The sequence below is a fragment of the Artibeus jamaicensis genome, unplaced genomic scaffold (assembly GCF_021234435.1).
Source record: "Artibeus jamaicensis isolate MK-2021 breed Jamaican fruit bat unplaced genomic scaffold, CSHL_Jam_final contig_956, whole genome shotgun sequence".
In the NCBI taxonomy this organism is placed as follows: domain Eukaryota; kingdom Metazoa; phylum Chordata; class Mammalia; order Chiroptera; family Phyllostomidae; genus Artibeus; species Artibeus jamaicensis.
Window position 1 is genome coordinate 657,542 of NW_026522021.1, and position 27,057 is coordinate 684,598.

The 27,057-nt window shown below is 62.5% G+C and overlaps 2 protein-coding genes across 10 annotated transcripts in view; both read right to left on the bottom strand.

Annotated features, from left to right (window-relative positions):
• Window positions 1–2,610: 2,610 nt before the first annotated feature.
• SH2B2 (SH2B adaptor protein 2) lies at window positions 2,611–25,040 on the bottom strand. 8 transcript variants are annotated; one of them, XM_053655332.1, is made up of 11 exons: window positions 24,918–25,008; window positions 19,319–19,473; window positions 14,827–14,957; window positions 13,162–13,862; window positions 9,922–10,023; window positions 8,145–8,236; window positions 6,947–7,038; window positions 6,691–6,855; window positions 6,027–6,235; window positions 3,619–3,790; window positions 2,611–3,107 (listed from the first exon to the last, which is right to left on the bottom strand). In XM_053655332.1, exons 4-11 carry the CDS (start codon window positions 13,831–13,833, stop codon window positions 2,767–2,769), a joined length of 1,845 nt encoding a protein of 614 aa, XP_053511307.1. In that variant the 5' UTR covers window positions 13,834–13,862; window positions 14,827–14,957; window positions 19,319–19,473; window positions 24,918–25,008; the 3' UTR covers window positions 2,611–2,766. The 8 variants fall into 8 exon arrangements, with proteins under 8 accessions (XP_053511307.1, XP_053511306.1, XP_053511303.1 ...); XM_053655331.1 differs by lacking the exons at window positions 14,827–14,957; window positions 24,918–25,008 and adding exons at window positions 21,688–21,723; window positions 23,010–23,303; XM_053655328.1 differs by lacking the exon at window positions 14,827–14,957.
• Window positions 25,041–25,990: 950 nt separating this feature from the next.
• CUX1 (cut like homeobox 1) overlaps window positions 25,991–27,057 on the bottom strand; it is a 362,320-nt gene continuing 361,253 nt past the window's right edge. For both annotated transcript variants that reach the window (XM_037139195.2, XM_037139194.2), the window contains exon 23: window positions 25,991–26,856. In XM_037139195.2, coding sequence (XP_036995090.2) covers window positions 26,787–26,856 — 70 coding nt within the window. In that variant the 3' untranslated portion in view covers window positions 25,991–26,786. The remainder of the gene's footprint in view (window positions 26,857–27,057) is intronic.

Consider the following 27,057-nt stretch of genomic DNA (forward strand, 5'->3'; position numbering starts at 1 on the left):
CTTTCCCGTTTCTTCGTCTGGCCGGTGGGCTCAGACAGGGAAAGCCCTTTCATGTGGTCAGACCTGGGGGCTCTCCCAGGGAGACCCTGAACCCTCAGTTTACCCTGTAGACCAGGTCACCCTTGGTCAAGCCCACGGGCCCAGTCCTAGCCTCACTGTTGGTGGAGGGCCCCTCCCAGGACGGTGTATCCACGGTGGTGGCTTAGCTGTCCATGGCTCTGAGCTCTTCACCTTGCAGACTTTGGGTAGCCAAAGTTACCCTTCTGTGGCTTTGGCAGGGGACACCTAGCCCCACCTCTTTCCCAAGGAAAGAACTGGGGGATCTGACAGCAGTGTTGGACGGGGTGGTCCAGGGCTAGAGAGAGGCTGACAGTCCCTGGGGGTCCCCTGCTGGAGACAGCAAGACGTGTCTCCCTCTTCTCCCACACGTGGGCCTGAATTCCGGGTTCTCCACAGCCCTTCTGGGTGGAGCTGTCCAAGGGAATCCATCAGGGGTCTCACTGTCCTCCAGCCAGAGACCCTCCATCTTCCCCCACTCTTCCTCCCCTCAGCCTACAGGTGATCTGTCCTCCATCACTGTTCTCTTCCTCCTCTTTTGCCCTGGCCCAGCACTCCCCCGCCCCCAGACTTAACCCAGCCTCCCTGGACCCCTGACCTCAATCTACCCACCCCTAACCCTGACCCCAGAGTGATCTATCTAAAACACAACACTGCCTGTCCCCTGTAGCTGCAGCCCCCACCCCAATGCCCTCAGTCAGCCAGAGCACATCCTCCATATGGCCTCAGGGACGGGCCAGCCCTCTGTGACGGACCTGCCTGGCTGCCTGACCAGCTGCCCCATGGGCCTGGCCCGGCCGAGCGGGCACAATAAAGGAACCCCCTGAAAATGCTGCGGCCATCTGTGCACCGGCTGTGGTTTCTCCAGGGTCCTGCGGAGTCTGGCTTTCTGGGAGCACCACAGTGAGTGACAGGTCTCAGCGTTTTGTTGTGGGACCACACTGTGAAGACAGCCTGCTTTTCACTTAACCTCCTGCTGCTGGGTCTTAGTGCAACGTCCCTTGGGAGAGCCTAGGGTGGTGGCTGTCATCTCCTGCTCTCTCCTGAATTCATTTTAACCTGGGGACACCCCAGGAACAGTACCCGACTGCCACCCGGGCGCTGGTGCAGACTCTCCGACGTCCTCATGCCCTAGACCCCCAGTTTGGCAAAGCAACAGCTGTCAGTGCCTCCTGCACTTCCGTGCCTTCCTGGGCACTCAGCCAGGAAAGTGACCCCCACAGTGGCTGGCTGGGTCTCAGGAGGAAGCGATGGTAGAGCCTGAGGGGTGACGCACACTTTGTATGTCGTCTTAACTGCCCCCCCTTGAGGCCACCCCGAATACTTCCAAGGGGCAGGCCCACTGAGGGAGAGGATGAAGCCTCAGGGTTGGGGGTGATGTCGGCTGCTCGTGGGAGCAGGAAACTGTTGGGTACTCCAGCTGACTGAGGGAGGGGAGGGGTGGCCAAACAGCCTTCACCAGTCCCCAGGCCTCTGCTCCTATCAGGGTGGGCTGGGGGCTTGCACTTGGCCTGGCGTGGACCCCAAACCACGAGGGCACAGGGGCGACAGTGCAGAGGGGCTCCGGCCACATGGATGGAGATGCCGGAAGCCAAGGTACAGGCTGCTCGCAGGAGTGCTGGCCTTGTGCCCTCCCTGTCCATGGCTGCCACAGGAGTGCCGCTCCATCACTCCCCCGGTCATTCGGTGGGACAGGACTGGGAGGCTGGAGCAGCAAAGCCCTGGGAGCCCACTGTGAAATGCACATCACAGACGCAGGCCCTGCAGGGCACTCACTCCAGGTCAGGGGAACCACGGGTCTGTGGCCCCGGGTCGGGAGGCAGAGCTTGGATGGGGGAGGCCGAGGTGCCCTTGGGCTCAGCAGAAGCAAGATCCTCCTCAGAGGGCGTGCTGCCTGCTGGCTGGAGGGCTGGGACCCTGAGCAGGTTGAGTCTCCAGGGCCTGGGGACACTGGAGCCACAGCTGAGCCTCCACCTGCGAGGAAGCAGGGATGGGTGGTAGAGGTGAAGGTGGGAGGGCCCTCCAGCCCACTTCCCAGTTCTAATCTAGGTCAAAGTTGGGAAGCCAGCTGTCCCCAAATGGGCTGATGTGCGGGAATCCTGCCTGACCTACCCAAGGATCCTCTTACTATTTCTTAAGCTCCTATTACTATTACTATTACTATTTCTTAATCTAATGCGGGCATTCAAGGCCCAGGACTTGGCCCCACCCCCTTCCTTCCTCCCCTACCCTCTGCTGCACTTTGTTCTTGTCCCTGAGCCTCTGCTCAGGTCACCCCTTCCCCAACCCCTCTCCGGGCTCAACTGTGAAGCCCCCTCCTAACACCGCCCCCCCCCCGCCCCCGCCCCAGGGCAGTCTCGGAGTCTCTGACTCAGCGCTTTATCTCTGTGCCGCACTCGGTTCCTGCCAGTGGTCTCCTCCCCAGTGGGTAGGGGTCTTCTAAGACCGAGCTGGTGGGAACTGCACACCCCCGTATGTATCCCGTCTCCCCTGTGGTCCCAGGAGGAGCGCGCCCACGGCCAGGGCAGGAGAAAGGACGACAGGAGAGCGGGGTGCAGTCCCTAAAACAGGCTCTTTAATAACATTTATGTCTTCACTGAAGAGCTTCGCTTTTCCCACCCAGCGCCCAGGCTGGGGCCGACAGGGTCCGCTGGACGGATGGACACGAGGGCGGTCGCACGGCGGGGCCTGAGCGCCGCCCGCGCCGGGCTAGTAGAAGGAGTACTGGTTCTCCACCGCCCGCGTGCGGCCGCGCGACCCCTCGCCGGGCGCGGCCTCGGGGGGCTCGTCCGCAGCGCCCGCCGCCTCCAGCAGCCGCTCGGCGCTGTTGCTGCGGCTGCGCGCGCTCGGCGGGCCCTCGGCGGCGACGCGCGGGGCGGCGGGCAGGGATGCAGCTGAGGACGACGAGGCGGAGGAGGACGAGGCGCCGCCGGCCTCAGAGGGCGAGGCAGGCGGACAGGCGGCAGCGAGGCTGGCGAAGTAATGCTGGCCTGCCGGCTCGCTCCAGCAGGCGGGGGGCGCAGGCAAGGCGCTGGGCGAGGGGCCCGGTTCTGCAATAGGACCCAGCGCATCAGTGCCCAGCTTGGGTTCCCTAGTCACAGCGTGTCAGCCCGGGACCAGAGACCCGGAGGAATGGGGTGGCCTGGGGTCACACAGGGGGTCAGGGCCCGAATTCAGTCCTCCGGGCTCCAGCCCACTTTCCCAGACAGTATCACGGGTACAGGCGGCGCCGCACACACACCATGGTGCTCAACCCGCAGGTGCTGGACATCCGCACTGGCCCCTCCGCCGCGCCCTCCACCCGCAGCTCAGCGCAGAGCCCCGCCTGTGTCTAGGGGCTGCCCGGTGCTGCCTCCCGCAACCTCCCCCCGCCAGGAATCACTCCGGCCACTCCCGTGTCCGATCCTCATGGCCCCGATTGCTTACAGCCGCCCACGTCCTGGCCTCACCCCACTGGAGCTGGCTCAGCCGGGCGGGACGCGGCGTGAGGCGACTCCGGTCTCCCCCCGCCCATCTGTCCGCCCCCTGGAGCCATCACTCCCGCCAGGCAGGGCGTCTTACCAGGTGGGGGGCCCTGGGCCCGCACGTAGCTGCGCAGGGTGATGTCTGCCGAGCCGCCGGACTCCAGGGGGATGGGGTGGGTGTGGAAGTGGCGCAGCATGTCCAGCACCGACTGGAACCACAGGTGCTGCACGTGGCACTGCCCGTGGCCATTCAGGGACAGGCGCAAGTGCTGTGGGCACAAGTCCACAGTCAGCAGGTGCCTCTGGGGGTTACCGGGAGGACCGGGTCTCACAGAGGCCCTGGGTGGTCGTGTCGGAGCAGGCACCTACCAAGTGAGTCCCATCTCAGGGTGGGGTCACTCCGGGGTGGGGGTGGGGAATGGGTGGGCAACAGAGCCAGGCTGGGGCTGAAGGGAGTGCCATCTGCCCGTGTCAGAAGCGGGCACATCACGCCCCTCACGCTCCCCAGAGTCTCCAAAAGCCCTAACGAGGGAGAGGTGACAGCCCCCATATGAGAGATGGGGAAACTGCGGCACAGAGGAGTGACTCGCCCCCTGTCACAAGGCACAGAACTCAAGTTTGTGGGATTCTCCACCCTGCTGTCCCCACAGGGCCAGAGCCCGGAGGGTGGAAACCACGCCAAGGCGGGCTGGCGGCCAGGGGGTGGTGGTGACAGTAGGTGCTTCTCAACGTGCCCAGAGTGGCTGCATGCGGAGCCTGGGGCACGGGCTGCTGCCCGCAGGGCCCACAGGGGCAGATGCCTCAGGGCGGTGAGCCGCGGCCTGTGGTCTCCAGGGCCAGCCTCGTCTCACTCGGTGTGCATCCCACAGCACAGACAGTGGCTGTTGCCGGGGTGGGTATGGCAAGAGGGGTAGCGATAGGAAGGTTTCAGGGCCTTGAGCCTGGGGGCGGGGGGTGCGGGGTGCTGGCCTAGCCCTACATAAAGGACAGAGGCCGAGGGCTAGGACGGTGGGCTGGCTCCATGACTGATCTGCCCATCGGCAGGGCCGGAAGTCGCCACGACAGTGAGAGCAAACCTAGGGAGCCCAACAGCTCCCAGGGCAGGGCCTCCGGGGGCAGAGCCCGAAGCAAGGGCACGTCTCAGGCTTTGGGAAAACACTTCAGACATTTACTACTGAAGGTGAAAAGGGGGCAGAGGTCCTCCTTCCCAGGAGGAGTGCGAGCAGAAGGCAGGGGGCCCGGCTGTACCCCACCACTAACATCTCACCCGACTCTGACAGAGCAGGGGCTGGCGGGAGTGAGTCCGATGCTGGGGCTTCCCCCTGGAAGGACAGGAGTGTCCAGCTCGTCTCCCCCACCCCTGCACCTGTGCCCCCGGGTTGGCCGGGCACCCTCCTAGTGTCCGGCTCAGGCACAAGTGTGATCCAGGCCCTTCGGGGAGGCTGCCGGGCGGTGCTGGCAAGGAGTAAACTCGGGGTTGCCAGGGCCGGCGTTAAGTGCCTGGTTGTCAGAGGAACTGGTGAGGGCGGCTGCTTTCTAAGGAGGTGTCCCTGGAGAGGGGCTGCCTCCTCCAAAAAGCGACAACACCGCAAGGACACAGGCCCAGGGAGCCAGGGGAGGGCTTGCACCGGAACAGCTGGGGGCTAGGACACTGACCGCCAGGGTAGGCCCGGGGCAGGAGTGCTGGGGTGCCCCTCCCCCAGCAGGAATTGGTGGAAGCCAGTCTGGGGAGGAATCCAGGATTAAGTCTGCTTCCTTATCAGAAACTCAGGATGGAGAGAGGGGCGGGAGTGGAGGTGGCGGTTCCTGCCTATTCTGGTCACACTGTAGCTCCCCACGGTCATGTTCCCTGTGTACCTTAGGCCAGCACATCAGCTCGCAAGGCCCGACCTTGACAGCCCAGTCTCTGGGAGCCCCGTCGCACCTTTGCTGTGCCCACTCTTCCCACTTCACCGTAAACGTCCTCCCTCCACTGCACGTCTCGGGTCAAGGCCTCCTGCTGCGTCGGCTGGCAGGGTCAGGAGCCTCCTCTGGCTCGTACGGCCTGTGCAGCCCGTCTCCTCCTCCCACATTTTGTCCCCTAGGGGTTGCCTGTGTGTGGTTCCCTTCCGAGTCCCTTGGCCTGAGCACAGGCCTGGCCTGGGGCTGGGGTGCAGGAAGGGATGGTGAACTGACATGAGGAGGCTAGCAGCGGGGCTGTCTGGGAGTAGGTGGGTCCAAGGGGCCTTGGTTGACCCCAGCCCTACACTGAGGCGGCTCCTGGTACAAACCCACAGAAGCCCCTGTGCTTCTGCGGGGTCAAAGTTAAGTTCTCAGAAGAGCCTGGCCTCCTGAGCGCTAGGCCACCAGGAGGTGACTCCCCATCCGGATAATGGAGAGCGAGTCCACGGAGGCCGGGCCCACGGAGAGTCGCGCTGCACCTGCACCCACGGAGCCTGCTCCTGCGGTGTGGGCACGGCCTCAGGACCAGGGCTACCTCCCCACCACGGTCCCCTGCACACTTGCCTTGGCCTTGCCTTGGAAGTTGAAGGTCAGTACATACTCCCCAGGCCGAGTTTCACTCTGGCGGATCACGAAGAGGCCATGGCTGCGGGACCCTCCTGCCAGCACCAGCTGCGCTGCCCTGACCCTGGACAGGGTCCCGTGGAACCAGGGGTAGTCAGAGAGCTCCGGCTCTGGTGCCACCTCCGTGTCACGCTCCGCTCCCTCCTCCCCTGGAGAGGACCACAGCGGGAGGGGCGTGAGCGGCAGGAGGATGAACGGATGCAATGTCTCTGGGTTATCACTCCTGAAACGCTGTTTGGATAATTTTAGAACAGGGCCGGGGCTGGCCCTGCCCACTAGGTAAGCCTGTGCAGCCACCTGAGGCACAGAGAGGAGGGGGACTCCCTGTGGCCGTCTCCAAAGGTGGCAACGGACCTGGGGACAAGTCACATCTCCTTGCCCCAGCCCTGGTTCTGACCCCTCACTCCCCTTCTGCAAGCATTTTCTATTGAGGGCATGTGGGAAGGATCTTGTCCCAGGACTTGCCTACAAAGCCAGGATTCTGAGCTGCTGTGCTCAGGACCCGGCGGGAGGCTCAGGAAGGGCTCCAGAGGGAGCTGGGGTGCCTGTGGCCTGGCTGGGGGCGCAGGAAGGTGGGGTGGGGACAGCAGGCTGCCCACTGCACCTGTCTTATTGCTGTCACCACCGCTGCCGCCTGGGGATTCCAGGGTCTCCAAGAAGGACTCCAGTGGGACGTGGACCAGGGACTCGCTGATGGTGTCTCGAGCTCGGCTGTGTGGGGCTGTCACCACAGCTGCCGTTGTCTCTGAGGGCCGGGGCAGGTCCACTGCTGGAGAGGTGGCAGTAAGAAGCACGCCTGCCTGTCTGGCCGTGTCAGAGCGACCACCCCTCCAGCCCTGCCCTCCACGACGCCCGCCTACCCTCAGCGAGGAGCTCACAGCTGCAGGAGGCCACTCGGCTGGCCAGACAGCCCCCCCGGGCGCAGGACAGCTCTGTGTCTTCCTCGCTGTCCCTGTGGAGACGAGAAAGCAAAACCGTGCTCAGCTGTGGGATTTGGACCTTGGGCTCCTCACAGAAGCAGGCGGTGGCTCACCTGAGGTCCCTGTGCCTCCATGTCCCTCTGTCACACCCTCAGCTTGTTCTGTGGCCACCACGTGTGACTAGGCCATATAAGAGAGGTCTCCAGGTGGGTTCTGGGACCCTGCCAGCTCTAAAATACTGCAAGGCTCACCTTCACAGGGTCCAGGGAAGGAGTGTGCAGAGCAGATGGTTGGGAGGGTGGCAGGGGAGGGATTATAACCACTTTGGGGATCAGGGGGCCGGGGAGGTGCTCAGGACTTTAATTGTGCTTCCTTAAATGAAACTGTTAATTAGAAAGCAGCAGCCCCTCCCCCCTGGGGCTTGGCTCGCCCCATTAGCCAGGAGAGCTGCTGCCAAATGCTCTGCTGCTGGTCTGCCTGCCCCCCTGCTCCCGGCCTCAAGGTCTCTCCTGGATGGCGCAGCCAGCCTCCCCGTCGCCTTCCTGCACACAGCTGACTGCAGCTGCCCTCTGCTCACTTACTACCAGCCGTGCGTGGCTCCCCGCTGCCTTGACCTACCGGCTTCCCCGGCTCTCATCAAAGTCCCCTCTTCACCAGCTCTAATTCCAACTGCTTGGAGGCCTCAGTGTTCCCGGCAAGCCCCGGCTCACACACGCCTCCACACCCTCTGCTGGGCTGTTCTCTCTGCCCTCTCCTGCCCCCAGTCCACAGTTTCTTTCAGCCTTGGAGACGGTGAGCCCCTCTACCAGCACGGCCTCTGAGCCCCAGGGTGGGTTAGGGGCCTCCCGCCTACTCCCCCACCCCTGCACCTTGGGCTCACCCATCACCGCCCTTCTCCTAGTGGTCTCAGGCCTCCCTGGGGTGAGGATAAGATTTGGTCCAACTTCCTTTTAGGTCCCCAGGCCCTGGCCCTGCAGAGCAAGCCTCGAAAAGCCTGCTGGGGGTCAGGGTGGGGGACGGATGGGTGGCCAGCACCAACCTGGACAAACCGCCATGAGAAAAGCCATCATCTCTGTAGCTCAGCAGCAGAGAGCCGCCCTTTCCTGCTCACCTGTCCTAGGGCCACTCGGGCACTCACCCGGGGTCCACGCAGCCCTGGATGTCGGCCACCCACGAGTGCTTCTGCAGGGAGTCGATGGTCTCCAGGATGTACTCTGCTCCATTCTCCACCTGGGGAAGGGGGGCCAGGAGTCCAGAGAGCAGTCAGTACCCCCACCTCCTCCACCCTCAGTGGGGGCTCTAGACCCAAGACAGGTAGCTCACCCCGCCTCCCACCGAGGCTCACTGGTGTGAGCAGCAGGGAGGACAGCGGCGTCACCACCAAGCACCACCCGGTGCCCTCAGCAGCCCCTTCCTCTGGGCCCACTGCTGGGCATGACGGGATGATGCTCAGCTCTGCTGACCTCAGGTCCCCAGGAGCTGGACACGCGGCCTCAGAGGGGACCGTGCTGGCTGGGGAGCGGCAGGCCAGCACCCTGGAGTTGGGCTGAAAGGACGTCGCAACCCTCCAGGCAGCCAAGGGGCCAGCTGGCTCAGTCTCTGGGTTGAGGGCTCACCTGCCTAGTGCCTGGACCTGTGCCTCTGAGGCCACACCCCTGGGACAAGTGGCTTGCACGGGGGACCGAGGGCGGGGAGTCCTTGCAGAGCGAGGGGCAGGCCAGGAGTGTCGTCCTGCCTGTTCGCTGTCTGGTGACCTCATTCAAACAGCCCTGGGAGGGAGGGAGTTTTCGTTCCCCATCTTACAGGTGAGCAAACGGGCCCGGAGAGGTCAGGTAACAGGTTTCAAGTCCCACTAGGACTGCGGCAGCAGTGGGATGTGAGCCCGGGCTCTGGGAGGCTGTGAGCCTTGGGCTTCCTGCTGTGCACCTCAGCAGCTCGTTGGACTCCCAGCATCTCAGAGCTGGGAGGGTCCTTGGAGACCACCTCTGGCCCCTCTCTGAACAGATGTGGAAACTGAGGCCCGGAGTGGGGCTGGCCCAGAGCTCCCTGGCCTCAGGGATCCACAGTGTAGTCGGCAGCACCGCGGCCACTCGGCTGTTGGGAACGAGGCTCAGGACCCACCTCCCCAGCGGGTGAGTGCCAGGCAGGGAGGGACACTACCCTCAGCCCCCAGCCGGGGTGACTCAGGGAGTGGGGTTGGCAAGTGCTTCACTTAGAATAAGGGAGTTCGTGCCTGCACAAGCAGGGGAGAACAAAAGCATAAACCCACCCAGGAGCCCGGAGGGGGCGGGGCTCCATGCAGCTTTGGTTGGGTGGGACCAGGTTCCTGGGAACGGGGGCCTCACAAACAGCCTCTTACCCTCTGAGGAGGCACAGGGCACAGCCCTGGTGGCCTGGGGCCTGTCCTCAGCAACCTGAGCGGCTCCCCCCACCCAGTGACATGGGTCCTGGCAAAAGAGCTGCCCTCAGCCCCAGCAGGGTGCCCCCCCTGCCCCCTGTCCACCTCAGCGCCCTCTGTGGGGCCAGGTGGCTTCCCACACCCCAGGGCTCTGCAACGGGAGCGTGAGTGTAACTGCTGCAGGCTGGCTACCAGCTTGTGGGCCCAGGGGGTGGGTATGTGCTGGCGCCTGTGGGGGAGGGGGAAAAGTGAAACAGAGGAGCTTCGCCGAGGCCCAGGGGGGGCCCCAAGTGGTGGGTGATTCCCGGGGCACACGGCTCTAGAGCCCAGGCCTGGATTTAAGCCCCAGCTGGGTGGTTGCCACCTGTGTAGGGTCCCAAGACTCCCAGCCAGGGGTCCCTCCCACTGCCCTGCTGCTGGCCCCTTTCCCTCCCCTGCAAGGGCCTCAAGCTGTGCCGCCCGTTAGGGAGGTGGCCTGAGGCAGCCAGAGGATGGGGGGGTGAGGGGTGGGACTCACCTTGAGCACGAACGTGTTGTCTTTCTCTGGCATCTCCAGGGGCATGGTGGTGCGGACCTCGATAATGGCTGAGAGAGGGATGCTGACCTTGGGCCTGGAGGCCTGGGAGGCCAGAGGAAGGGGCGGCGGGTCACCACGGGGCCTCCTGAAACCCTCTCTAGAGCTCTCCGCCTCCCGGGTGGCCCTCAGCTTGGGGTGGTACAGCAGCCCGGCCACAGAGGCGTTCCGACCCCTGCTTCGCAGACGGGGGGTGGAGGCAGTCCTTGGGAGACAGAGGGACCTCCCCATGGCCACCCAGCAAGTCAGGGCCCGCGCGGGGCTGACATCTGCGACTCTCCCCTATCCCCTGCCCCAGCCCTTCGAGGTGAACTGTGCCTGGGCCGCCCTTCTGCCCAGCGTACCCACCGGACCTGCATTTCCCCATTTTTGACCTTGATCCATAGTAAGAAACATATTTGATGTTGTGGCCCAGGATACACAGTTTACTTCTCTGAAATGAATGTGTCAGCAGACATTATTTACCCTGTGTGATGGGATGTGATATTTTTCTATCTTATTCTGGTTCATTAAAAGAAAAATGCTGTTCTCCCCCTTCAGACTAGAGGTCCCAGAGCACAGGGTTCTAGGCTCCCTGACTCTGCGCCCCTGGAGCTGGGCAGGGCAGCATCTCCCCAGTGTGGGGTTTAACCCAGGTGAGCTGGCGGAACTCCCGGGGAGGGGCGCTCTGTGCCTGGCCCTCCCTGCTCCGCCCCAAAGCTCCTGGCCATGACCTGAAGGCCCTCTGGGGCTGGCTTGAGACCGAGATTCCCGGCAGGGCTTGGGCTCTGGGACAGGGACTTTCTCAGGAGGAAAGGGAAGGGCCGCACGCTGGGTGGGCAGGCGGATGGGAATTCCCGGCAGCACTGGCTGTTGTCCAGCGGGCTTGGAGTGGTGACGGAGGGGCTCGGCTGACCATGGCAGGCCGCTGCGCCAGCCACTGGGGTTGGGGGCCCATGGCGCTGGAGTGGGTGGAGCAGGCAGAGGTCTGCAGTGAAGGCCGGGACGGGCTATTTCGACTGGGCTCCTGCTGGCTGGGGGCGCTGATTCCCTGGCTGGCATCTGAGGCCCATCTGTCTTGGCCCAGCTGCCTTTCACCCTGCTCCACCCACACCTCACTGTTCCCACTTCTCCAGACAGAACCATGAGGCTGTTTCATGACCCAGACCCCTGTCACTCGGCTTGTGGCTCCAGAATGCCTGTCCTGAGGCCCTGTGGCCTGGTGAGCACTCACGAGGCCCAGGCTTCACCTCCTTGGTGCCCCAGAACACCCAGCACTCAGCCCGCGGAGGGTTATCACCCAGTGCTGCAAACACCAGCCTGCCGGTGGCTCCCACCAGGGCAGGGGGCCAGCGGTGCTGCTCTCTGGGGCCCCAGGGCTTGCCTGGTACAGGGCTCTGAGGGGACAGGAGGCCAGAGACCTGACTCATGGGGCTGTATGAGGGGAAAGGCGGAGAGGCCCAGGAAATAGCCCCTGAGCTCCGTCTGCTCCAGGGGTGTGGCCAGGCCTCCTGGGCTGAGGAGCAGTGGGCGGAGTCAGCAGGGGCACAGGTTGGGGGAGTTAGGGGAACCTTAGGAAGTTAGGGAAACAGGACCTGAGCCCTCAGCACGTAGGGAGCAGTTCCTGCCAGCTCACTCCAGAATCCTGGGCATTTGCATGACAAACGAAGGGCTGGAGGCCTGATTAGGGGGTGGGGGTAGGAAACCACTAGCTTTCCTTTGAGGTTGTGGAGGTGACCCCTCAGGAACCCTGCCTTCTGCCAGTGGTGAATGGTGGGCTCAGAGGGATAACCAGGAAGGCACCAGCTGCCACTTCCACGCCTCTGAGGGCAGCAGCCGCTGCTATTTACAGCCGGGCAGCTGTGCCTGCCACTCAGGGCCTGGAGGCCTTGGAAGGCCTGGGTCTCTGCCTCTGCCCTTTGGGTGACCCTGAGCAAGCCGCACCTCATTTTCCACCCCCTGCTGGACCTTGGGCTCCCTGTCTGACAAGGGGTAGAGTTGAGCTTCATGGTCTATGATTTCTCTCTGGAAACTAATAGTGGGGCCTGGGCAAGCCAACAGCCCTTGAAAGCCTGGGGCGGGGGCTCTGGGACTTGGGGAGAAAGCTCTTCAGACAGTGAGTGTGTTGCTAGGAAGTCACTTCGCACGCAGATCATGGGCACGCAGTCCTGGGGAGCCCGCGCCCCGCCCCTCCCGTGGGACCTGCAGTTCTGGCAGACAGAGAGCCAGGGGCAGAGGCGAGAGGCTCAGGCTGACTAAGGCACTGGGGCGAGTGGGTCCAGGGGTGGGCGGCAGCCCTGGTGGTTCCTGGGGGTGCCGCCAGCTGCTGCACCAGCACAACCTCCCACCCCTCTGAACCTCCCAGAGCACGAGGGGCTTCCACCTCGATGCTCCCTTCAATACTGGGACCCCCAGGATTGGGTATAATGGGCCCAGCTCTGCCACCCACAAGCTGTGTGACTTCCAGCAGCCCCCCCCCCCACTACTGGGGTATTCATTTGTTTTCTCTCCTGTGACCTTGAAACCAGGAGGCCAACCGGCTGGAGTACCAGAAGAGACCACCCACCGGGCCAGGCGCTTAGCGGGCTCCTGGGCTCTCAGAATCGGGCAGTTATTCCCCCTTTCTAAACAAGGCAGGTTCCTTCATCGCCCTGGAGGAGGCCCAAAGCTTCGCCTAGGGCTGTTTTGTGGTGGGCCCCTAAGAGGGGGAGGGGACAGTGTACTCCTGTGAGCGGAAATGGTAGGGGCAACTAGAACTTAGCTTTTGAAATCCAGGCCAAAAAAGGGCCACCTGGGCAAGGGGTTAAGCTGCAGCTCGGCAGCCAAACTGGGGACTCACAGATTTCTGCCAGAATAGATGCAGACCTCCCCAGGAGTAGCACCTTGTAGTGCCACTGTCACGCCCTGCCCTCACCCCACAGGCCTCCTCTCTGGGCAGCTCCAGCCACCCAGGGGTATAAGAGGAAGAGGGTAGGGCAGGGAGTCAGGCTTTCCAACGCCATGAAGAACAGCATCCCAGAACCTGTCCTGTAGCCAGAGAGCCCTCTGACGCCTCGCAGGTGCAGAGAGGCGCTCACATCCCAGGATCCTGACACTCAGTACTCCGTCTTGCCAACCAGACCAGGCAATGCCAAAGCCAGCTATTGGCACCCTATCCTGTGCCCACGGCATTCCACCATCTCCCAGGTGGGGGTTGGCGCTCACCTTGGGTGGCACGAAGAACTCTAGGCGGAAGCGCTCTCCTGCCACGGCCCTGCGCAGGAGCAGGCGGCACTTCTGCCACTGGGCGGCGCCCCCCGGGCCCGTGGCCGCATCATCCGCTACCATGAAGCGCAGTGCACCCTCGCGCTGGATGTCCACCAGCTCCACCTTGGCTGCCAGCGTCCGTGACAGCCGCAAGCGCCGAGTCCACTTGTCACGTGGTTCAGCCGGCGACTCGGTGGCACGCGGGGTGGCATCGGGCTCGGGAGAGGCGCGCCGGTGCCATATATCGCGCATGCCGTCCACCACGCACAGGCTCATGTTACGCAGTGAGAAGCCCTTGCGGACGCGGGCCTTGGCTGCCACTTGGGCCGAAACGTCCTCGGAGCTCCGCGAGTGGCTGCATGATGCTGCTTTGAGCGCCACCGGCTCCGGATCCATGGCGTCAGGGTGCTCGGCCACCCCGGCCACAAGCATGCGGCGCACCTCCTCGCTGAAGACGTCCAGGAAGTTGGTGGCAAAGTGGCGGGAGAAGGAGGCCCCGGCGTCCGGTGTGTCGTAGGCCGGGTTGTCCCGCAGGAAGCGGCAGAACTTGTGCGCGAAGTCCACGGCAGCAGCTTGCGCATGCAGCTCACAGAACTGCCGCCAGTCAGGGACCGAGGCGGCACCATTCATGGCTTCCGTCCCATCGCAGCCCTCTGCAGCTGCAGGGTAGAAGAGCTCTTAGTAACTTTGAAACCTCTCACCAGAGCACCCACCTGCCCTCCCTCTGGCCCCTCTCCCCTAAGGGCCCCCTGGGGCTATGCGTTGGGGCGGGGCTGGGGGCAGTCCCACAACACGCAGCCTTTTGGAGCAGGACTAGTATGTGAAGAGGCTCCCCAGTGAGGTAAGGGGGCAGTATCTGCAGGACCGGAGCCCCCATTCACTCTCTTCAAACAGCAGCCTCACTTAGGGAACCCCAAGTCAATCCTGGGCCAACCACTGGAGGCTGGGATGACAGGCACCTTGAAGTGAGGTCCCCATGAGCCTCCAGTGACCTCACTTCCTCAAGTAACCTCTTCTGAGGGTCCCCAAAGCCCTGTGGACAAGAAGTCATGTGCAACTCTCTGGGGTCTACTTTTGAAATATGCCAGGAACCCCACCCTCCTCCACGGGCTGCCATCCAGGGACCCACATAACGCATGCTTTTGTAGGCAGTACTTTAGTAGCCTCTCCCCTGGTTCCCCGGAACCTGACCTCGCTGTAGTCGGCTCTCCACCCGGGAACCCAGTCATCATTTCTAAAACACAAGACACATCGAGTCCCCCTCTGCTCACAGTCCTGCAATGGCTCCCATTCCACTCACGGTAAATGCCAAAGTCCCACCCGGGCCCTGCTGGCCTCACTTGGTCTGCCTCCATTTACCTCTCTGGCCACACTTGCCTCCTTGTTGTGAAGGCACACCAGTCGCTATTCCTACCTCAGGCCCTTCGCGCTCTCCTGGAATGTTCTTTCCTCCACTCTGTCACCTCCTTCAGGTTTCTGCTCCGACGCTACCCTGTCTGGTAGCCATCCCTGACCCCCACCCTGCCGAGAACAAGAAACGCTCCCACTCCACCCTGTGCAGGCGTCTCCTGCCCTTTGCCCGCTTACTTTTCTCCGCAGGGTCTACCCGTCTGACTGACATACCATTTGTTCACTTGCTTGGCTGCGCTCTCCCCTCTCCTCGCCCCTGCCCCTGAGAACGTCCGCTCCACAAGGCAGGTATTTTAAGTCTTAGAAGTGGCTGTGTCCCCAGTATTTGGCACATGGCAGGCGCCCTGCAAACGATGAACAAACGACTGAATGACAAGTGAATGTGTTCTGGGCATGTCACCACGGTCACTACCTAAACTCTCACCCTGACTCCAGGACTTGGGGGCCCCTCCCAGTGTGACTCAGATCTGACCGTCATTGAAGGCGCTGCTTCCTCTGACTTCTTCCCATCACAGGGGCCCGCACCCCATGCTGTGTCCCTGCCTCCCAGAGCCCTGTTCTCTCCCCAGTGCCCATCCAAATCCGGCCTCTTTGAAGAGGCCCCTACCAGGCATCCAGCTGTCTCTCGACCCCAGCTTCCTCTTCCTTATTCCCAGGCGACCCCTCCCTCCTTCTGGATTGCCAAACCACCTGGCGCTTGGGGGCTTTGCCTGCTTGTCCCCCAACGTGGCCATCACCCCCGGGGCATGGGCATAGCCCACTGGGTTTCTGAAACCCCCTCCCAAGGCCAGGGGGAATTTACCAATGGAGAACAAGAGGGGTGATGCCGTCCTGCCCTGCCTTGGGGATCCCATCTTAGGGGGTCAGCCACTGTCAGGGGAACTGAGGCAGAGGGCCACGCCCTCAGCTGCCCTCCCAGGGTCCTGCATCTGCTGGTGTGGTCCTTGCAGCTCTTGGGAGTACCGTCTCATCCCTCCTCTGGGATCCAGAGTCTAGTTAAAGTAGGGTAAAAATAGCTGCTCCACTTTGGTGAGATCATGTTCAGGGCCTCGGGGCCGGAGGGCACTGTGGGAATTCCCTCTCACCTCGGGGCAGCCTCCGTCCTGAGCTGCAGTTAATAACCCCGGGGCAGCCCCAGGAAGGGAACAGGCCACTGAGCGCAGATGACAGTTTTCCAAGCTGGCAGGTCTGCTCAGACTCCTGCCCTGCTATTGGGGGAGAGGGCCACGAGGAGCTACGGAGCCTTCCTGAAGGAGGTGGGGCCTGCCTTGGGCTTCACGTCTGGAGAGGATGCAGAGGGCCCTCCCTGTAGGCTTGCGCATTACCTCGGAGGCAGACTTTTCAGGGCAAGGGAAGAGGGTTTGGGGACAATGGGGGCTGAGGCACCCATGAGCTCCGCTCGGGCTGGGCCTTTTTAATGCCTTGCTCTTCCTCCTCTCTTCATCTGGCTAAACCCTAATCCTCCAATAATTAATTGAGGTCCACTTCCCCCAGGAAGCCTTCCCTGACCTCTGCCCCCTCTGCCGGCTGGCATGAGTGTCTCCCCTGAGCTCCCACAGTCCCTTCCTCAACGCGCGTCTAGCAAGGTGCAGCATGCAGGGTGCTCCAGGTGTGCTCCCTGTCGCTGCCCCTAATCTGGCACAGGCCCTCCCCGGGGTCAGAAGTTGGCCTGAGTCACGTCGGTGACGGAAGTGGAGGCAGAGATGCACCTGCCGCCACCACCAGGTCCTGCAGGAGGAGCAGAGCCGAGGCCTCAGCCACCCTTTGGGGGTGGGAGTGAAAGGACACCCCGCAGCCAAGTCTGTCCCCAGGCTCCAGCCCATCTGTTTTACCGGCACGGCAGTGCTCCCCAAAGTGGCCACCTCCCCCGGCACCGCTGAGACCGCCAGGTGACACCAAGGCTGGCATTGGGCCAGCACCAAGTGCGGGTGCCCCTGGTTGACATAATTGTGCTCCCAGAGGCTGCAGGTGGGGACGGGGAGGAAGGCAGCCCCAGTTCCCCATCCTCAGGCGTTAACCCTGCCCTCTCTGCTCTTCCTGCCGACAATATTCCCGGCAAGGAGAAGAGGCAGAGTGGAGAGATAGGGCCCTGGGGAGAGGCTGTCTCATGGCGGGGGCCCCCGTGTGCCCCCCCTGGAAGTAGAGGTGGCGCTCAGAGAGGAACCCTCCAAGGACACGGGGCTGTGGCTGCGTCTGAGGCAGGGTCTGGCCTGGGAGGTCGGTTCTGTCTTGACCTTCCCCACCCACCCTTGCTGGCTGGCCAGCAGTCTACAGGCCTGATGGCCAGCACAGCAGCCCTCAGTGTCCCCTGGTTCTGGCCAGGGATACAAAGAAGTGGTAGAGGTTGGGAAGCCAAAGGTCAAAGCCGGGACGGCAAGGAGCCTCATACTTCATTACAGATGGGGGACTGGGGCCTGGACAGGGCTCTCTGCAAAGGTGAGGTGGGAGGTCACACGGGAGAGGGCTCGGGCCCAGCAGGGGCAAGGGTGTGCCGTGGGCCAGCGCTGGGACCAGACCACGTGCAGGGGCCTGGGCTCACCTGGGCGCAAGGCCCGACCCCACAGCTGGCTGGGTGAGCGCCTCTTCCTACGGCCCCGGGGAGGCAGGGGAGACCGGTGGGCCAGGGCAAGACAGCACAGGATGGGGTGAGGGGAGACCTGGGCTCTGCCTCGGGCCAGGCCTTGGGTCTCCCCAGGCCTGGCACCCCATCAGTGAAACGGGGTGCTGGAGCACTGGCCTCTTGGGCCTGACTGTGACCGTCGCAGGACACTTTAGATTGGGGCTCCTCGTTGCCCCACTGGGCAGAGCGGCAGGCTGGGGGCCGCGGTTCACCTCCAGTCTTCTCTGAGGATTGGGATGGAGACACAGGAAGCCCACAGGGTCTGGGCACCAGGTGCTGGCTCCCCAGGGGCCCTGGGTGGGCAGACCAGCTCCCCCAATCATCACCGGGTGTTCTATTTGTTTTTTCGTGTGTTCTGTTTTTTTTTTTAGGCTCAGCTGGGCTTTCTGGCTTCTGGAAAAATGCTTTTTATTCCCATCTGACCAAGCCTGGAGCGAGATGGGATGGGGCTTCAGGGAGGCGGGGCAGAGGAAGCCTAGTAAGAGTCTCGGCCCCCCCTGCCCCCCCCCCCCCCCCCGCCTTTCCCAGCCATGGACTCTCCCAACCCCTCCGCCAGGAACCCAGACAGAAGACGCTCCCCCACCCGACCGAGCAGAGGCCTGGGAGAGGGGGCAGCTGGCCTTCCGGTGGTAAAAATAGAGCTGACAATTGGAAAAGAAAAAGACCAGCCGTCGGCCCCCGCAGCACGCAGTTCCGCATCGCACCGCCAGGTCATTCCTTCAAATATTAACGAGGCGTCTTTGCTGCCCTGGCTAAAGCGCAGAGGACGGATCGATCTACCACACAGGGGGTGGGTGGGGTGGGGGCGGGGGCGGCGCCTGGCCCACACCCGTAGGCATTCTCCCCACCAACAGTGTTTCTGGGGAGCCCCAGGAAAGCGAACGCCCCGCAGGGCAAACGAGCAGCGCCCCGAAAGGCCGCCTCCCCCGGATGCACGCAGGCAGGACCCGGGCAGCAGCCTCCTTCTCCCGCACCTCAGGCAGCTGTGTGCTCAGAACGGCAGGCGCACCGGTGAAGATGAGATCTAAGGGTGCTCTATTCTGGCTGGGGTGCCCACCCCCCAGAAACCGTTCATGATGGGGAAACTTGGGCCTCTTCTTGGGGTCCCCCAATACAAGAAGAGGAGACAAGAACTCATCTGGCTCTTCCCCACACCTGGGAAGCTGGCCCTAAGGATGCACCCGATGTCTGGGGTTCTCTGGACCTCTGGCCTGGACAGTCCGGCCCTGCACTTTACAAAGCTCCTTCTGTCCTCCATCCTGCTGTGCTTTCAGCTGCCCTCCTGGCCTCTGCGGGACAGTCCCTTCTGGCCCCCTGTATGAACCTCTCCCCCTGCAGGACACAAACTTTGGGGAGGCTGCTGCATCAGCCAGGGGTGCCGCTGCCCGCTGCCCGCCTGTGTCTCTGTCCCCTGTGGGAGGAGGCGCAGAGTCAACCAGGCGGCATGCTTTTCTCTTTCTCTGCTGGCTGCTTGGGTGTCGGTTCTCAAGTCTATGTCCCACCTTACCAACTGCCCCCCGCAGAAGTGTCCCCATTGGGCAGATTTTGAACCAAGGCTTCCTGTGAGAGTAAGGTGTGGCTGGAATTCCCCTACCCTTCCTCCCCAAAATATCTGTGCTCTGAATGCCAGAAGGCAGAAGTGGGTGTGGGAGGAGGGCACTCTGACCTGTGACAGGGACAGGTGCAGACTGAATGCCCCTGGGACTCTGCCTCTGAATGGGTGGTGGGAGGGGCCGCTCCGGCGGTCCTGGCTTCCCTGGGCACCACTCGCCACACAGCTGTAAGGTGGGCCACCTGCTGTCCCGCACAGACTGCTGCAGGGCCCAAGGCCTGTGCAGAGGAGTGTGGAGAGCACTGCTGGGAGGCAGCTCTGTGCCCCGTGTGTTCTCACGCCTTTGACACAACCCCGCCCTTTGTCACCGTGGGAGAGCAGATGGCCTTCCACTGAGCCCTCTAGCTTTCAGACACCCCGAACCCTGACAGGGCCTGCTGGCTCAGACCTGCAAACCCCCAACCCTAAGGGGCCCCACAGCTGCATCCAACAGATGTTCCCGTCACAGGGCCCACTGCCCGGTGTCTCCCTACCTCCACATCTGGTCATTTGACACACGGGGCAGCGGAGTGCTTAAAAGCCTGGGGTCTGGAGCCAGACTTCCTGCGCTCGAATCCCAGCTCCTCTGCTTCCTGGCCGTGTCACTGTGGGTGGGCGACTCAGATGCCCAGGGCCTCAGTTTCCTCATCTGTAACACAGAGGGCGATACCATCACTGACTGCTATCGAAGGGCTGTCGTGAGGATTAAAGAAGTAATTTGCTTAAAAATAAAGTTCCTCAGCTCCCGGTTCCTAAATGTCTTGCCTTCATCCCCCCTTTCCTTCCCACTGCTCCGGGCGGCGGCGGAGGGCGGTAGAGCCCTCCTCCTCACTTCCCTGGCCCCCCCACCCCGACACAGACACATCCAGGCTCCTTTGTGCAGCCAAGCCCATCTTTCTAGATCCCAGCTCTCACTGGGCTGGGCCCCTGTTCCAAACCCTCTTCCTCTCCCATCTTCCCTGCCGGGAAGCCACTGGATTTACACTGGGCTCCCACTATGTGTCAGGAGCCAGGGTCGCAGGTGGGTGGGAGGGGACCGGGGGGCCACGCTTAGATCTGCCCCTTTCTGTGGCGGATGCTGCCCCTGACGGAGCCCTGGAGAGGTCTCCCTCTGAGGACACAGTGGGGTTACCTGGGCCCTGACTCAGAAATGGAGGTGCCCACCCACAGAGGAGGGGGCGCTCCGACAGGCCGGAGGGCCAGCAAGTCCAGAGCTGGGCCACATGGGATTTAGATGTCAGACAAGCGGAGCGGAGAGTGGGGCTCAGAACGACAAGCTACACCCGGGCCTGGGGGCCAGGAGGAGAGCCTGTCCTTCTTCAGGAGCACCTGGTGCTGGACAGTTCCTGGCCAGGCTCTGCGGACAGAGCAGGCTGGCATGGCTCTTGTTGCACCAGCCTTGCCCTCCTGGGGCTGCGGAGCAGAGGCACCCCCTCACCAGCCTTGGCCTGAGCCTTGCAGTCTCTCCCTCTCTTCTAGTGACATGGATCTCGCCTTGGCCCTGATTCATACCCCTCCCAGACCTCCTTGGCCTGTTACTCCGTCCCCCAAACTTGCAGGACACCACTCTGAACTCCTACCACTCTGGCCACCAGTCCATCTTCTGGCTTTTCCATGACACTCATACCATGCCTGCCCCTCAGTTCTGAGTATCCCAGAACTCTGGATACTGTGGATGCTGATAAAGTTTCCCTGGGCCTTTCTCCAAGCAAGTGAACTCCCCGCCTGCCTGATATCCAGCACCTCAAACTCACCACATCCAAGTTCTAGTGCATCCTCTTCCTCTAACCCCTGCTTATCCTCAGCTCAGAGTCTTAGCACCCAGCCTGGCACCCCACCTACTCCACTCCTCTGCCCCAGTAGTTGACAAGCCTAGAGGCCACAGAGGCCTTGGGAACACCCCCTTTATCTTGTCCCTGCCTCTACTTGGCCCCCCTCAACACCTCCCCCGCTTGGTGTTGAGAACTCCACGACACCACATTGCTGTGGCCTGTCTTCACCAGACTATGAGCCACGAGACGAGTGTTACACCCAGCAGAGGACCGAGGTGGGCCCTACATACAGTGGGTGGGGGTAGCTGGCAAATACAGCCCAAACCCTGCTTTGCCTAGCGGAGCCAGGAGATGCTGTACTCCCACACGCAGATGCCCTGTCTCACTTTGCCCAAACAGGTTCAGGCTGTGACCTCCTCCAGGTGTGAGAAGTCACAGCTGCTCTCCCCTGGGACACAGCACGGCCATAAAAACAGATCCAACCAGGTGAGGGGGTGGCAGGGAGAGAAACTTCCCCAGACTCCAAAGCTGCCACCACCCTTCCAGTCCCATGTGGACAGTAAGGAGCAGGAAGTGAGGCAGGCTCCAAGACTGGACCGGAACCCATGGGGACAGTGTCCAAGAGGTCGGAGGCACCTAACCCCGATTCCCTGCAATACAGGCAGACAGACAGTGCAGGAGATAACAACCAGGTTCTTGCCCGAGAAAAGTGGTCTACAGACCTGGCTTATTGGTTGAGTGACTTTGGGCAAGTCATTTCAACTCACCTCTCTTTCTTTTTCTGTAAAATGGGGGTAATAATAGTAGAAAACCAACACAGTTGTTGTGCACATTACATGAGACACAGCATGATGTCTTTAGCCTGGTGGGCGTTGGCTGGAAGCCGGCCACTCAGCCTTGGCAGAAGCCAGGCTCCACCTGGCTTGGGGCGGGGGTCTGACCTCCAATGCTCCCTCGGGAAGTCTGCCCTGGGGTGCGAGAGTGGGGGTTCTCCCTGGGAGAACTAGGTTTAGAAACTTTGGATGGACTTTTCACACTACTAGTAAGAATAAAGGCATTAACTCTCCATTACTTAGAACCATTCAACTAACCTGCATCAGAACGTCTTGCCCACCATCATTCCTGCCCTGTAGAGGGTGAGAGGGGTAGAAGGAAGCAGCTTGTGGGGAACTCTGCCTCTGACACCCCCACACTAGCCTAACAGCACTGCCCCCACTACCAGACCTCTCTCCAAGTCCCTGGAGCTGAAAGGTTCTAGTTGAGTCCCCACCCAACATCGTGGATGGAGCAGGGTGGCTGGAGGGAAGAGATTTGTTCAAAGTGGGGGCCAGAGTAGGGGGGGATTCAGATCACACCCCTGAAAAGGCAGCCAAAGCCTCTTGGGATAACCAACCCCTGCTCCTCCTGCCCTCCCAGAGGGACTCACCGCCCCCACACCCAGTGACCTGCAACAGAGGGGGCAACTCTTGCTGGTCACCCAGCCAGCTGTAGGCAGCATCGCCCCCATTTTGCAGAGCAGATCATGGAGGCTCAAAGATGCAGAGTTAGGGTTCAACTCAGGTTTGACTCCAGACCTTGGAGCTCTCCCATGCACCAGCTTGGTTTACCACGTCCACAGTCACTCCCGAGGCTGCTCGGTCCCCCCCCACCCCCACCCCATGGCTCCCAAGGGGCCAGTCGCTGCAGATTCCTCCCTCTGAAGACCTCACTTCGTGGGCTGCTGGGGGCTCAGGCGGGTTCCTGCCCGGCCTTGGTCTGATGGGCTGGCGCGGCTCTGGGGCCCGCGCTGCCCGCAGGTTCATCAATGGCCAAGGCCTAAAAGGCCTGAATGGAGGGCACGAACCCGCCCCTTTTTAAAGGCGCCGGCTTCTCGGGCACTCTCAGTGGTCTTCCCCACTATCCAGGGCTGCAGGAGAGCTCCGGGTTGGGCGGGTAGAGAATGGTGACCGTAAAAAAGAAGGCCTAGGCAGAACGGAGGGCGTGTGGTCCTCACCTTCATTCCAGTTTGGCCCTCCCCGCCCCGCCCCAGCCCCCACAGACTAGGGAAAAGAACGGGCGCCCCTCCGCCCCAGCCAGGGACCCCCTCCTCTAGGGGGCCCGCAGCGTTCTCCCCAACCCTGGCTTTGGGCCCTAGGAGGGGGCGGGGGCGCAGCTGCTCGGAGGCGGCTTGGCCCCTCCGGTTACTCCCTCTCAGCCCGGGATGGGGGTAGGAGAGCCGATCCCCGCAGGGGGCGCACGTCCTCGGTCAACCTCCCTCCCACCCGCGCACACAAAGACAACACGCGCGGACTGGGGTGCGTGCGGCCGCGCTCCTCCGGGCAGCGGTGCGCACACACACGCATGCCCTCAGGGACCGACGGGGTCCAGGATAATGGACGAGGGGACGAGGTAACTGAAGACAAGCAAGTCGTACCTACAGGCGCGCAGCTGCGGCTGGGCGGGCCAGGGCACCAGCGGAGCGCTGCCCAGACCGCGGCGGGGCTCCCGGGGCCCGGCGGCTCATGGCCTGCGGTGGGTTTCTGCTCCCTCCGTGCGAGAGCCGGCGCTGGAGGCGGCTCCTCACTCCCTCGTTCACAACCTCCTAGATTAGTGCGCTCCTTGCGGGCCCCGCACGGCCCAGCTCGGATCTCCAGGCAGCCAAGCCTCGCGCTCTCCGAACCCAGCTCCGCGTCGCGCGCGCTCAGCCGGCTCGCCCCTGTGCCCCTGGCCCGCGCGTTGCGCGCCTCCTCGGCCCCGCCCCCGGCGCCAGTCCCGCCTCCCACCGGCCTCGCCGGCCCCGCCCCCACCCCCACTGCGCCCCCAGCAGCTTGTGGAGTTGGAGCTGTACCCGCGGCTGCTGCTCACTTCCTTCGGGAGGTAGCAGTGGCAGGTCGGCGCAGCCCTGGGGCCCAGAGGGATTAGGAAACAGCCTGCAGCCACCCCGTTTGGGGCGCGAGTATTCGACCGCCTCGTCTCACGGAGTCGGCCCCAGGCCAAGCACTGGAATCCCCCAGTGGTGGAAGAGTCCCCCAGAGCCCGGGGTGGTGGTTCCTGGAGCACCGCGGGCGAAGCCTGCGTGGTGGGTCGTGAGCACCCGTTGGTTACGGTTGCCCGGTGGGGTTCGCCACTGTCCCAGACTCTCAGACACCAGGGCAATGGGAGCCTCGAAGAGGCCCAGATGTCGCAACGGGGGAAGTTAACGTCTGCTTTTCAAAAATCCCGAGGGTGAGCACCACGCCCCCTTCCTCCAGCCCTTTCGGTGCCGGAAATCGCCCCGAGGCTACAGGGCTCGGAAGACCTGAGCAGGTCCCCACCTCCCCATCTTCACCGTGCTGGGGAGGCCAAGGCGGCTCCTCCTGCCACCCCGGTTGTTGAGAGGTTACACGGGGCTGATAGGGGCCCATAGCCCTGGCTTCCTCACCCCTGCCCGGCTCTACAGCCCCAGAACCAGGGCATAGGTTGGGGTAGAGACCAGTTTGGCTAAGAAAACACGACTCCCGCTGGCCCTTGTGGGCACCTGGGCGCCTGCAGTAGACTTCCCAGAAGGTGTCTTGAGAGGAGAGGGAAGGCATCACTGGGTGTAAACAGAAATGTGGAAGCGTTGCCCAGTGACGGGACTGACCCACTGTTGCTCCCGCAGGGAGGTGGAGGTGCCCGAGGTCCTTCTCTCCTCCTCTCCCTCTTGCCCCCAGCCCCAGGCCCTCAGCCTTCACAAGCAGTGAGATCAGCTCTTCCCTGCTCCAACTAAACCCTCGGCAGCCCTGCCTCTGGCAGTTCTGTGGCCTGCCAGGGAGCGCCTCCATCCATTGCTTTCCTCGTGCGGAGTGCCCTTAACCTTTCCTAAAGCCATTTCACACATAATTTCCCAGGAAGCAGGGCAGGCAAGGAAGGGTTTTTATCTCAGTCTTGTGGATGGAAGGTGTGTCCCTTGAGAGGGACAGTAGGTTGGTGCAGGTGAAGACTGGCCTGGAGCCTGCCTGGACCTCCTGCCCCCCAGCCCTGGGGTCCCTCCACGTGGGCACTGAAGCCAGGCAGACCTTGTCTGAGGCCCAGAAACCTAGCCCCCTCCCTTCCACACACATACAAGCCGCTCTCTCGGCAGGACATTGCCAGCAAACAAGACCAGCCATTGACTGGAGCTCCACACTGGCCCGGAGGCCTGGAGGCTGGGCCGGGAACCAGGAGACCTATGAATGAGGCTGGGAGGGATGTAGGGATGTGAGAGGTGGGAGGGAGACTGCCTGCAGGGTGGGAGAAGAGAGAGGGGGCTCTGTACTGGGTGATGGGGCTGTGGACCCCACCCTCCTGGGAGATGGGAGAACCTGGCCCTCAGTGGACTAACCTGGTCCTGAGTAGTAGGCTGAGGTCCACTGATGGGCTGTCATTGGCCAGAGAGGGTCCTGAGGTATGGAACCCCGGGCAAGCTGGTAAGTCTGATCCCCAGGGAGGAGGAAGTGAGGAGGAACAAGTTTAGCGACTCTGACGGAGGAGGAGGGGGGGGAAGGAGGAGGAGGAACTAGTGGGAGAAGTGGAAGTGGCTGGGGTTGGGAGGGGTAGTGAGGAGGGGAGGGGCTGATTAGTCAAGAGCACCTTTGTCCTAGGGACAGGAATGAGGGTCAGGAGGATTGTTTTATCTGGTGTCCCCGAGGGCAGGAGGTTCTGAGGTCTTGGAGGAATTTGTGATGGGGCAGATGATGAGGGTGGGGGTGGGACGCCCCCTAAGGGGACCCCTGGATGCACAGGTTCTATACAGTGTTCAGGACTGAGACAAGAATTAACACAGGGGACTCTGCCTGGGTGGGCTGCAGGGTGGGAGCCGGGTATGGAGCCAGAGTTTCAGGCCACCTGGCCAGTGACAGAACGCCGGCCACCACAGACTAAGAGGAAGCTCCTTGTCCAGGTGGGTGGAGATCCCCACAAATGGGGCTGGGCTGGGGGCCGAGGAATCTATGGCTCAGAGGTGCCCCTATGCAAGGCTGGCCCTCAGGGGGCTTGGCGGGCATGGGCTCCACAGGGCCTGACAAGCAGGGCCCCAAGGGAAGGAACACAGACAGACATGGAGTGACAGGAGAGCACAGCTCCAGGGCACCCAGAGGGAAGCAGGGATTCCCCAGGAGCTGACGTCACATTCAACACACATCACACACTCAACCATAGTCTGATGGGTCTTTCAAAGAAGGAACAGATTCTCTTTCTGATGGGGTTGCTGGTCTGCCCAAGAGAACCGGGACACTGGGTTTGGGTTTCAGCAAAGCTCTGGACCCAGTCGTGGGATTCCTGGATGGAAAAAGGGGCAGAGACCCACTGCGTGCCAGGGGCCACACCCCACATTGGCAGAGCCCCAGCTCCCCATGTGTGCTGCTGCAGGCGCCCACCAACCTCTCCCTACCCCCCGTTACAGGGCACTAGCACCAGTGTGGTTGCAACTGTGTGTTTATTCAAAGCGTGCAAAGCTGAACATGCGAGTGCAAATTTAACTTAGGAGGATCTTCCTGTGGCCCCGAGGTGGTGTGCGAAGATGTTCTGCTTGGTCAAGGAGCACCTGGCTTCTCAGACCAGCCCGTGGATCTGAAGAGCTCATGGCACTGGAAACTCCTCACCTGGAGGCCAGAATCCCTTGCTAAAGAATAAAGCAAAAATCATAGTGGTCTGGGGGCAGGGAGTGGGTAACAGGAACTATCATGCCCTCTGGGGCTCCTTGGGGGTGGGGTGGAATGTGACAAAGGAAGGCTGTGTGTGGGGGGGGTGGACTCCAAAGACTGCTGGCCTGCGAGGAAGGGTCCTCTATCTCTTGGGAGGTGGGGGTGGGTCCTCAGGGAGCCGTAGGGGATCCCGGAGCCTGGCACAGAGAGGCCCAGGGGGATCCCACCCGGATAAACTATGACCAGAGACAGTGGGAAGTCAGAGTCACAGTGTCTCTGCTGCCAGAGCAAGTGGTCAGGCTGGGGGGCAGGGCCCCAACTGGGTCACCAGCTGAGACAGGGCCCAGCTGGCCAGGCCTTGGGACTTTCTGGGCCTGGGAGGCCAGAAGTGGCAGAGGCAGTCTTTTCAAGGGGCCCACGGGGACCTGGGACCTCTGGAACTCTTGGGCAGAGGGCAAGGGCAGTTTCCACAGGGGACTCTCTAGGGAAGTCTAAGTTATTAGAAGCGGCTGAATAAGCAGGGAGTGGGGATGCTGTCATCACTGCTGTGAGTGGGTGGCCCTGGGACGTCACTGCCACAAGTCCCCGGCTGCAGCCCCGTTGTCATTCTCGTGGAACTTGTGCAGGTGATCGGCAAACCTGAGGGGCACAGAAACCTTTGCTGTGATCAAGTGTCAAAAGGGGAGAAGTGTGTGTGTGTGTGTGTGTGTGAGGGGGTGGGTGGGAGACATAGAGACCCCCAGGGGTCATGCACCCTGTGATGGGGAGGGGGCTGAGCAGAGTGGGCATGTGGGAGCTGTGGGGGGACCCGGGTGGGGGGCAGTGTGGGGGGCCGGGGGG